General features: G+C 39.2%; 1 protein-coding gene across 1 annotated transcript in view; it reads left to right on the forward strand.

Annotated features, from left to right (window-relative positions):
• The window catches only part of LOC126162237 (esterase FE4-like), a 74,720-nt gene continuing 61,722 nt past the window's right edge, over positions 1-12,998 (forward strand). Inside the window, exons 1-2 of the mRNA XM_049918609.1 lie at positions 1-142; positions 745-882. Coding sequence (XP_049774566.1) covers positions 77-142; positions 745-882 — 204 coding nt within the window. The 5' untranslated portion in view covers positions 1-76. The remainder of the gene's footprint in view (positions 143-744; positions 883-12,998) is intronic.

The following is a 12,998-nucleotide window of genomic DNA, read 5'->3' on the forward strand; positions in this document are numbered from 1 at the left end:
TATATATCTGTGAGAACTGAGACAAAGATACTCACTTCGTTCACCAACAGCTATCGCTGAAGTAAAGGAGCTCTCTATGACGATGGCGGCACTTCGCTTATTCGTTCTTTTAAACCTCTGTTTAATACCAGTCGCTATATCAGTGAGTATTCATTTCCTCAGGACAGTTCATTACTTTTCGCACTATGCATTCTATTCTCAGTGATATAATAATGAATGTGTCAAAACAAGGAAATCACACAGTCACCAGTGACTAATATTAGTGATTTGTTCCACAGTATTAGCTTCAGATTCAGAAAAAAGTCTAGAATTTTAATTCGTCGTCATAGCTGTCTCCAACATAAGACATTTAGACGTTCTAAAATGCCACAGAGAAACATTAAATTCTCAACAGACTCAGTTCATTTTTGTATTTTGTAAGCCATCAGGACTTACTTCACGGCCCACTGAAAGCTTCGTTGCGTGACAGTACTCCTGTGACGCTCAAATAACCATTGCACCCCTTGTATTTCTTTAATGTCTACACATCTTCCATAAAGTCTGATGATCGTGTATACACACACTCTCCTCTCTAATGCCTTGCAGACAGTTCGCTATTGGTTTTTCCGTGCACTGCACAGATAACATACTACAAGTTTCAGAGCAGCTTTTCAAGACGTGAAATGGGTCCCCAGTTCTTAATCTAGTGTGTAAACATTTCTTATTATTATGTTATTTTAAATGTTGTACTTGATTCTTTCACAGGCTGTTGAGTATCTTACAGTCGACACAGAGGAAGGCACACTGAGAGGTCAGATGGGTGAAACGTATACAGGGAAACCCATGTACAGGTTTGAAGGAATTCCCTACGCGGAGCCACCAGTTGGAGACCTCCGATTCCAGGTAAGCAGCTATCACCATCCACTTAATGCTCCTGGGGACAGGTAAAACTACGGGATGTAGAAATCACTAAGTATGTATCTTTTTTGGGGTGATTTAAAACTTGTAGAAAAAGCAGATTCAAATTTTATGATCATAGCTCCAGACAGGATGTTTATTGAAATGCGTAACATTTTAATATCACAAACACTACTAGGCAGTACGAAGAGCGAAGAACGTTTACTTTTTCCGACTGCACTGGTCATAAATGTCTACACTTTTCTAAAGGCCGGAACACAGTAATTACGACATACAACGCAAGTACAGCCACAAACATATAGAGTTCCTCTGTCAGTCTTTGTACATAACGACCACAGCAGAATAATTGTATATCAATCAGCCGTGTGAAAATCACAAAAACTGTCTTAACTAGTCGAAGAAAAGCCTGAAGACTATCAAAATTTGATAAACGTTGGTTAGTTTCAAATGTTACAATTAACAATAAAGTTGACTGTAGATGCCATCTACCGTATTTGCGCAGAAATTAAGCGAATGACGGCTTTAGGTTCTTAAGAGGAAAATTATTCGTTGAGTTTGGTGAAAAAAGCAGGTTATGTAATTGAATTGCTTCAGAGTATACTGCCAGGTGGAATCATAGAACTAAAATTAAATTGAGACAATGGACTTTTCTGCCATCATCATATTTATCTGACGCAGCGGCGGTGTTAGGTTTGCGCCCAACTAACAATGATGATCCCGTACAAGGCCTTTAAAAATGCTATTACACGACTCACTTAGTTGACTACCAAATACATTCTTTTATTATTTGTTCTAGCTACCGTCAGGTAATCATTTTTTAATACGTTATTGTATGTATTTTTTGCATACGTATCTGAATTCCCACTCATACAAACGTTACAAACTAGTCATACACTGCACCATTACTTCGTAAAATCCACGGACTTAAAACTTCATCATCTTGTTTTCTTATTTCTTAGTTCATCACTCAGTGAAACACACGCAAGCGTTCACCTAGTTCCCAGCAAGTCTAAACCACTAAATCCACTTCAAGTTAATCACATTCTTAAGGTCGTCTTTTTACGTCTCTGTTTGGGAAAAACTCTTGCCACCTGAAATCATCACTTGCTGGTAAAGTGAGGTGAATTATGTTAATAGATTAGAAAAGGTGATATCGTACAGTATTTATCTCCGTTGTATTGAATAAAATTGTAATGGGTCTCAATTACCTTATCATTCGATTTCGGCGGCCAGAGTGGCCGAGCGGTTCTAGGCGCCTCACTCTGGAATTGCGCGACCGGTCCGGTCGCAGGTTCGAACCCTGCCTCGGGCATGGATGTGTGTGATGTCCTTAGGTTAGTTGTGCAGATGTTGACGAATCTGCAGTTTTGAACAAACAACAAATTGTAGTCGAGCTGTGTTGTCACGAACTAGCTGCCTCGGCTACCCAGTCCATACATTCGACTCTATTTTGTAATCACCGAAATAAAATCACGTAACTGCCACCTACACAGAACTTCCAACAGTGCAGGATGCAGAAATTTAAATAGGAAGTGTTCCTATCCAGTTCAGCTACTCTATTGCGCTATCTGTTTGCTGAAAACGTACTGCAGTGCAAAAGAAAAGCTGTAACTGTATCTCTCACAAGTCTACATCCGGCCATATGGATTATCTCACAGCACTGTGGAATGCGGAAGTTCTGGAGGAACTGTTTTTGATTTCTGGTGGCGATCTAGCTAGATGACAGCTAGTAGCGTCACGGTAAGTGTCGCGCACCATAGATAAGACGTCGCGAGTTCTATTACATTCGCTGCTACATTTTTTACAACGCAATTCAGCTGTCTGCTGAAGTTACCAATTTAATGGAACTTTGAACATAATTCCCTTCTCTTCTCAACCCAAACAAGCCGCATGGGGAAAAAGGGCTAACTTCTGCGACATTTTGTTCTTTTCAGGTTTAATGGACGCCCAGGCAGCATATGCATCTCGAAGCTTTTGTATTATGTATGGGGAGAGCGCATCGTGCCAAAATAGTCAGGAAAGTATTTTCTACATTAGCTGTCGTCTGGTAGTGGCATTTTATAGTTCTTCAAACCTTGTTTGACAGCTTTAACTCAGAACAAGTTTTCTACATTCATGTAATCAATAAACTGCACGTGCATTGTCAGACTGTCATAGATAACATCAGGGAATTCGCATATAACGTTGATGATTAATTTCTCTCTCATGTTTAGTATTGTTTTAACAACACTAAAAGACACCTTACGAAAATTGTGCACTGCATTATAAGAAATGAAATAAAACTACCCACGATAACCTTATATAACCTCACGGCGAAAGTCTGATAAAACTGAGTATCTGTACACAAGCGTGCATCTATCGGCACGAATTAGTAAAATATTACTCACTTAGATTTCGATTGGGTCTGTGTTTGATTGGTGTGCTGTGTCATACCTAACAGGTATGCAAATGTGGCATTTCATAAATAAAGTTATGTATTCCTAGAGACCCAAAATTAGCTTGTCAGCAGCGGAACGAGGCGTTACCTGTTGTGCAGCATTGTAAGTTTTTCACCATTGCACTATGAGCTGGAAGTATTTTCTTGCGATTTCCTTATCGATGTTTGATCTGACTGCTTGTAGCTCTTTCACAGATGGGATAATAATGTTACATTCGGCGAGAATGGAACAACGAACCACAACAGACGATTTTTAGAGGTCAGCACACCACCGCAGAGCTAGCGAAGAGGTACGTGTTCTCGTTTCCTCTTACGAGGCCAACAGTGGCTAGAACTCGTAAACCGCTATTTAAAGGATGAGTTTAGTTGCGCATGCAACGACTTTCCTGGGCAGAAAACCGTAAATTTACAATCTTTTTTTACACCTCAAGCGATAATAACTCAGATTATTCAATAGAAATGACAGGAAAAATCAAGTGAACTTTGAGGCTTAATTCCGTGCACACCAGGAAGTAACACATCGATCACAGAGTTGCCAAATATACCTTGCCTTGTTGCCAAATCTCAGTTACAGTACTAGCAGGAAGAAGACGAACCGATGTGATCCTGTAGCTGGCTGGGAAGTAACCAAAGCTGGCCTCTCAAAGACGCGGCTGCTACGGCCTTGAATACGTAATGCGTCTGATTCGCATTTGTGTAACCAGGTTTAGGGACTGGAGCGTAGTTACTAATAATACTCAGAACTGACTGCAAACTAACCATCATAAATCAGTAACTCTCAGAGTTGTTTTTATATTTCTTTCGTAACTGTACTCAAAACTAAGAAACACATTAACGTAAGTTTCCGTGCCTCGCCGATAGTCGAGCACAACAGACAAATAAAAGTAATTAAAGCAGGTGTGTGTGTGTGTGTGTGCGTGTGAGTGTGTGTGTGACAGAGAGAGAGATAGAGAGAGAGAGAGAGAGGGAGACACAGACAGACAGAAATAAAGATAAAAAAGAATGCGAGAGACTGTAAAAAATGTTTGTAAGGAAATTGAATACCAGTATGTAAGAAATCTTTAATTAAAATAACACAGTCCACATTACTACGAAATGTCGTATTGATGATCTATGGAACAAGTATTAATCTCATCTACTTCAATCATATCACATTGCTGACTAGCCGTGAAGAGTCATGAATTACCGAAATTTTCGCCAATATCAGTAACCAAATGTAAACTTGAAAATAAATGACGACAGTTTTTGTAATGAACCGGGACTCCAATCAAGACCCTTGGATCCCTGTTAACTAACCACGAAAAATGTCTGATATACCTCCATTCAAAAGTAACAAAGTGTGTATGCATGTAAAGATGACGTGCATGATGTGAAGTTCTGTGACGGAGGTACGAACCCAACACGTAATCGGATTGTTAACTAAGAAAATCAAATGTTAAGCATCGGTTTTTCTTACCAGCTGCTAGGTGTTTGAATTTAAAATGAGGATACAGATTTTGTGCCTGAGCGACAATCGACACGCACTCCTATCGTTCTTCTTTATCGTCCACGAATACAGCTTAAGTATCAATTGCTTACTCACCAACAGTAAGACGTGTGCGTGTTTGACCAGAAATTGTTGGCAACACATGAACAGACATTAAAAATACACGTTAATTTTCACTAGCAGGCCGGTGAAAACGTGATAGGGCTTGAAATGAAATTATGAGTATTTTTGTACTGGATCAGGAATCGGACCTACATACTCACCTTTGGAGGAGACCTAGAGAAGATTGCTGTCTTGGAAAAAGGAACGAAATGATTGGACTATACTGTTCCGAGAGATTCAGATCCTCGAAAGAGGAGATACGAATCCGAATCACAGTCCAGCACCAAATTTTTCAACGTCTCTAGTTCAATCAAGTACACGTAAAATAAGACCCTGTTCCTTTAAATGGCTATAGGTAATAATGTGGAATGTGTTATTTTAATGAAAGATTTCTTACATACGGGTATTCAAATTCTTTACAATAATTTTTTTACCGTCTCTCGCATTCTTTTTTATCTTTACTTCTGTCTGCCTGTCTCTCTCTCTCTCTCTCTCTCTCTCTCTCTCTCTCTCCTCTCTCATCTCTCTCTCTCTCTCTCTCTCACACACACACACACACACACACACACACACACACACATGCCTTAATTATTTTATCGGCGAGGCACGAAAACTTACGTTAATGTGTTTCTTAGTTTTGGGTACAGTTACGAAAGAAATATAAAAACAACTCTGAGAGTTACTGATTTAAGATGCATAGATTGCAGTCAGTTCTGAGTATTATTAGTAACTACGCTCCAGTCCCTAAACCTGGTTACAGAAATGCGAATCAGACGCATTACGTATTCCAGGCCGTAGCAGCCGCGTCTTTGAGAGGCCAGCTATGGTTACTTCCCAGCCCGCTATAGGATCACATCGGTTCGTCTTCTTCCTGCTAGTACTGTAACTGAGATTTGGCAACAAGGCAAGGTATATTTGGCAACTCTGTGATCGATGTGTTACTTCCTGGTGTGCACGGAATTAAGCCTCAAAGTTCACTTGATTTTTCCTGTCATTTCTATTGAATAATCTGAGTTATTATCGCTTGAGGTGTAAAAAAAGATTGTAAATTTACGGTTTTCTGCCCAGAAAAGTCGTTGCATGTGGAAATCGCAACTAAACTCATCCTTTAAATAGCGGTTTACGAGTTCTAGCCACTGTTGGTTCGTAAGAGGAAACGAGAACACGTACCTCTTCGCTAGCTCTGCGGTGGTGTGCGGACCTCTGAAAAATCGTCTGTTATGGTTCGTTGTTCCATTCTCGCCGAATGTAACATTATTATCCCATCTGTGAAAGAGCTACAAGCAGTCAGATCAAACATCGATAAGGAAATCGCAAGAAAATACTTCCAGCTCATAGTGCAATGGTGAAAAACTTACAATGCTGCACTACAGGTAACGCCTCGTTCCGCTGCTGACAAGCAAATTTTGGGTCTATAGGCATACATAACTTTATTTACGAAATGCCACATTTGCATACCTGTTGGGTATGACACAGCACACCAATTAAACCCAGACCCAATCGAAATCTAAGTGAGTAGTATTTTACTAATTCGTGCCGATAGATGCACGCTTGTGTACAGATACTCAGTTTTATCAAAGAGACTTTCGCCGTGAGGTTATGTAAGGTTATCGTGGCTAGTTTTATATCATTTCTTATAATGCAGTGCACAGTTTTCGTAAGGTGTCTTTTAGTGTTATTAAAACAATACTACACAATGGAGAGAAATTAATCATCAACGATATATGCGAATTCCCTGATGTTATCTATAACAGTTGTAACCTCCCCAGAAAAATTTTAAAAGAAAATATTATATAGAAATGCTAATGGACATTGCGCTAAGTGTAACCTCCCCACAAAAATTTCGTACAGACTATTATTTAATATGAATGGAGCCAAGTGAAACCTCCCTGCAATGAAATTTACTGACAATGACAATTAGACAAAAATTAGCAATCTGACCCAAGTATAAATTCCTCACGAAAATAATGAAAGTCAATTCAGTGATAAGAAAATCTCAGTGATAATGAAAATTCAATTAAACCGAAATATCGGTCTTTGGCCCTGTGCAAAAATCAGAATTAAATTCTTACCTCATTGTAACTGCTAGTCAAATTTCTGCTCTTATTCTTGCGCACAGCTTGGAGGAACTGCATTGCAAATAATATTCTTTTTTTTTTGTAATTTAACTGAACTTTTGTTTAAGGGAATTGGAACGAAATCGTTAAAATAAATTTTTTTTTTGTAAAATTGCTTTTGAAATCACAATTATTATTGGGGCACTTGTTGGAAATTAATTACAATAAATAAACTTTACATTATCTGATGATTACCTTAATTAACAATATACCTCATTCAGCATCTTGACCAGTGTTGCCGACAGACTGCTCTGCATGACGACTACTAGCGTACTCCACGACGACTACCACTGAACTGCTCTCAACGACTACTGACTGAGTACTGCCCTCAACTAGACAGAGCTACATACTCGCAACGACTGACCGACAGACTGAGAACCGCTCGCAACACTCGCGCGGTCAAGCGCATACTCTCTGGTCACAGATGCTACAATGCCTCGCCATCGCTGCTATGTTACATACGTGTGGTGCATTCAACAAAGCGTATTTCAAATAACATTTTCGTGGACAAGATTCTGTGTGTCGAAAGTATTGCTTACATTTTTGGAATATGCAACCTGTACTGTATTTAATCATATTCTATCTGACGTGTTATTGAATGTACGCTGAAAATTGTGCTAATTAATTTTACGTATGTCGTGATAGTCATTTCCATACGGCGCATTGCGATAGAGATTGAAATACTGTTTTTTTTTTTTATACATAGTTATTTCCTTGCTGCCGTGCGCTACTATTTGTTGTAGCTGGGACTATACGTGCACGCGGCGAAACATTAAAGTTTGGTTGACCTTGTAGACTGCATTGTTGGTTACGTATGCTAAGCGGCTGACTTTCATGCTGTTACGGTGGAAAACGTCTATTGTTACCAAAATGTGTTTACTGTTGCTGATAATTTTACACGTACTGATGATTAAAATTTTCCCGGATGTCAAAATTACGCTGGTAATTCTGGAGTGCCTAATAAAAATTGTCACTTTCGGTATAACTTGTCAAATCCGGTTTTCTTTACATATTCTTAATTCTAAATAGAGCAATAGTTAAAGAGCGGTTTTGATAGATATAAAGGATAGTAGAAGAGAAGGCAGCAGTGCAGAAAACTAAAGATGAAACAGCACTACTACAGCTCGGGGCCCTATGCTCGCTACGGCACATATTCATTAAAGTGTAATGAATCCCCTGAGGTTAATTACGCACTGCAAATACTTTTCAACTTTTGCCTTACAGGCAATGCCGGTAAAACTTCAGAAATGAATTGCTGTATCCATATTAATTCAGGTTTTTGCATTACACGAAATGTTGGTAAAAATTCAAGAGCAAATTGTCGTATCCTGTTCAAAGCTAGTTTCTGCGTTACAGGTAATAGCGGTGAAAGTACAAAAATAAATCGTCGTATACAGTTCAAATCGTGTATCTGTGCTCTGTCATTATTAAATTCCTTAGTTTTTCTTACGGATAAAAATTGCTCGTAATCAACGTTCTCGTCACTGAATTTGAGAACACGTTCACGTTTGTGTGAGAATCTGTTTGTCTGTGTCATTTCGTACTTCAAGTTACGTAGCTTTTCAGATTTTAAGTCGCGTAGTCTCTGTAAATTGCTCACATTATACGCGTTGCGCGAGTCTGACAAATGCTCGCAACGTGGCGGGTTCTGTGACGTATTGGTGACTGAAATAATTGTCAATTCTGTTACTGTAATACTTTCGTCAATTTGGTTGTTGTGTCGTGCAAATTTCTCGTCAACTTCCGTATTCGGAGTGTGTGAAACTTCCACTGACTCTAAGTTAAACTCGTTGCGTATCTGTACTGTGTTTTTACGGCATTGTTCAGTGACTGCATTAATCTTGTCTTTATGTGATTCTGTTGTACCTACGCGTGTGCTACTCACTTCTTGTGCTACAGTGCCAACTTCTTTATTACTGTTTTTAGCACAAGCCTCAGTATCCTCACGTAATTGTTTTTTAGTGTCCTGACATTGCACGGTAACAGCTGTAATCTGTTCACTAACTTGTTTGTTCTGTTCGTTAAGGTTGTCTAGTTTTTCGCTCGTCAGTTTGAAACTCTCATCAATCGTTTCGCTAAGTTGTTTGAAATGGTTGTCGAAACTTTCATCAATCATTTCGCTAAGATGTTTGTGCTGTTCATCAAGTTTTTTGGAAAACTTTTCTTGTTCTTTCATCAATTGTTTGAAACCATCATCCATTATTTCCTTCCGCTCTTTATACTGATCAACAATTTGTAGCAATATTGCCGTAATTTGACCCAATGTAACATTATCTACTCCATTCTCTGTACCGTTTGACGGTGTATTTGCAAGTGTCGCGTTTTGCGTGACCATTTGGTCATTCTGTAATCTACAAAAAGGATTATCAGTCGAATGTACACTGTCAGACACTATTTCGGAATTGAATAGATCCGTCGTACTTCCAGTACACTGTTCATTTTCACTAGAAAAATTTGTATGTACATTACTTGGATTTTCTAAATCGGGTGTGTTAAGCTCGGCAGCGCTCATTACTATAGACCGCTCCGCGTCATCAATTGTCGTCACATTAACAGACGAGACAATTGAGTTCGTTTGTTCATCATTAAGGTAAAAGTCATCATTAGTGGTTGGAATGCACTGATTGTTAGTGAACGCATGATTATCATCATTACACTGCGCGTCACAATTACTATCGGTTACATTATTTAAGTCGGTAGTTTCGTTCGTAATACCTCGCGATACGCTATTCACAGTTTTTCGCGGCATTTTTACAATAGTCACAATTATTCACAAAACAATAAGCACAAATGCAAAAGCAACACACAACTACAATAGAGCAACGAATTGCCGTTGACCTGTAGAAAGAAAGTCACAATATTAGTAAAAGCATTGCGCCAAATCTTAATTATATCTAAGCAAATAAGAGCAGATATCTGACTGTTGTTCAAAAGATTCTCAACGAAATACGATCCTGGACTGGGTGTCGCCAAGTGTAACCTCCCCAGAAAAATTTTAAAAGAAAATATTATATAGAAATGCTAATGGACATTGCGCTAAGTGTAACCTCCCCACAAAAATTTCGTACAGACTATTATTTAATATAAATGGAGCCAAGTGAAACCTCCCTGCAATGAAATTTACTGACAATGACAATTAGACAAAAATTAGCAATCTGACCCAAGTATAAATTCCTCACGAAAATAATGAAAGTCAATTCAGTGATAAGAAAATCTCAGTGATAATGAAAATTCAATTAAACCGAAATATCGGTCTTTGGCCCTGTGCAAAAATCAGAATTAAATTCTTACCTCATTGTAACTGCTAGTCAAATTTCTGCTCTTATTCTTGCGCACAGCTTGGAGGAACTGCATTGCAAATAATATTCTTTTTTTTTTGTAATTTAACTGAACTTTTGTTTAAGGGAATTGGAACGAAATCGTTAAAATAAATTTTTTTTTTGTAAAATTGCTTTTGAAATCACAATTATTATTGGGGCACTTGTTGGAAATTAATTACAATAAATAAACTTTACATTATCTGATGATTACCTTAATTAACAATATACCTCATTCAGCATCTTGACCAGTGTTGCCGACAGACTGCTCTGCATGACGACTACTAGCGTACTCCACGACGACTACCACTGAACTGCTCTCAACGACTACTGACTGAGTACTGCCCTCAACTAGACAGAGCTACAGACTCGCAACGACTGACCGACAGACTGAGAACCGCTCGCAACACTCGCGCGGTCAAGCGCATACTCTCTGGTCACAGATGCTACAATGCCTCGCCATCGCTGCTATGTTACATACGTGTTTCACAGTCTGACAATGCACATGCAGTTTATTGATTACATGAATGTAGAAAACTTGTTCTGAGTTAAAGCTGTCAAACAAGGTTTGAAGAACTATAAAATGCCACTACCAGACGACAGATAATGTAGAAAATACTTTCCTGACTATTTTGGCACGATGCGCTCTCCCCATACATAATACAAAAGCTTCGAGATGCATATGCTGCCTGGGCGTCCATTAAACCTGAAAAGAACAAAATGTCGCAGAAGTTAGCCCTATTTCCATATGCGGCTATTTTGGGTTGAGAAGAGAAGGGAATTATGTTCAAAGTTCCATCAAATTGGTAACTTCAGCAGACAGCTGAATTGCGTTGTAAAAAATGTAGCAGCGAATGTAATAGAACTCGCGACGTCTTATCTATGGTGCGCGACACTTATCGTGACGCTACTAGCTGTCATTTAGCTAGATCGCCACCAGAAATCAAAAACAGTTCCTCCAGAACTTCCGCATTCCACAGTGCTGTGAGATAATCCATATGGCCGGATGTAGACCTCTGAGAGACAGACAGTCACAGCTTGTCTTTTGCACTGCAGGACGTTTTCAGCAAACAGATGGCACAATAGAGTAGTCACTGGAAAGGAACACTTCCAATTTGAATTCCTGCATCCTACACTGTTGGAAGTTCTGTGTAGGTGGCAGTTACGTGATTTTATTTCGGTGATTACAAAAGAGAGTCGAATGTATGCACTAGGTAGCCGAGGCAGCTAGTTCATGGCGATTCGGTCAACCAAGTAAATGAATGTACTGAACATGCTGCAAACCACTACAGGGAGCCTGTATGTCAGAATTCTTATCGAGTGTGTCGCAACGGTGTTATGATAGAAAATGAGTCATATAGAGGAGGCGTTGGTGGTTTGTTGGATTGGTGATAGGTTGCAATGATGATGGTCTGCGTTCGATTCCAACTTCTGTCTATGATTTTTAATAGGGAGAGGCAGATTCTAATCTCTTCTGGCTACGCCAAGTGAAGATGGTATAATGGCAATGTGGTCTGAAATTCACATTAAACATGATATTCCTCCTCTACCAAGTAGACGTATGGTTGAACCACATTAAAGTCAGGAGTGGCGAAATGTGGGAACTCTATCACCATTAACCTTTCTTATACTAGTTATTTATTTCTAGTGACGAAACAAACGCTATGTAGGGTCACAGGACCCTTATTCCATCTTTTATTTGAGCTTCTGTATTGGTTCTGAACTTGGAATGCAACTCAGACTGCCCTTAACCCGGAATCCCTTCGTGACAACACAGCTCGATTACAATTTGTTGTTCGTTCAAAACTGCAGATTCCTCGACACCTCCACATATTGCGCGTGAATGGCTTCGAATGATGGCCAGTCACTAAAGTTTTCATTATGTATTAGCAAGCTCTAGCATGAGATCACCTGTCTGCTGGTGGATAATAATTTTGATTTTTAATGCATTTTCATTCGTTGTCAACACTAACGATATCTGACGGTTTTGACTCCCAGCGAGATCACTGTAAGTTCAAGGATGTTATTCCGAGCTGCTGGTGGAGAAAAATTCGGTAGCTGACGTGTCTTTGTGTGTGGTCAACAACGGTATGTGTGTGGTTCGATTCCCAGTCAGCACTGAACTCTTCGTCATATTATTTCTAGTTCAAACATGCTCACATGTCGCTGCTGATGTAACAAACCCATATTTAACGTTCGTTTTCTCTAGAAGCAAAAAATTAATGTTTCGTCTTGTCATTTCATTTAAAACATCTAGCTACTGCCGAGAAAATCCGATATGTTACAGTTGATTGTGCTTCGATAACAATCCGATTAGGTTCTGGGTTCGAATCCCTGTCCAACACCAAGCTTTCCCTCACGGCATTTCAAGTAAATTACCTGTGAAAAAGCAACATTTAACATCTCTCGTAGTTCGTTAACAGGGACAATAGATGCTGGGTAGGAATTCGCGTCCGTAAAAATGTTTACGTTATGTAATTTAAAGTTGATATTTCCTAACTGACACTGTCTAAAATCGAGGTATATCACTCTCTGTATGCCTAGTCAGGAATGACTGTTAGTTTCCGTCAGTCACGAAATCTTAGTCTGCATGACCTGGGTTTGAACCCATATGCAGAACGAGACGGTTCGTCGTGTCATTT

This window comes from Schistocerca cancellata, chromosome 2 (assembly GCF_023864275.1).
Source record: "Schistocerca cancellata isolate TAMUIC-IGC-003103 chromosome 2, iqSchCanc2.1, whole genome shotgun sequence".
Lineage (NCBI taxonomy): Eukaryota > Metazoa > Arthropoda > Insecta > Orthoptera > Acrididae > Schistocerca > Schistocerca cancellata.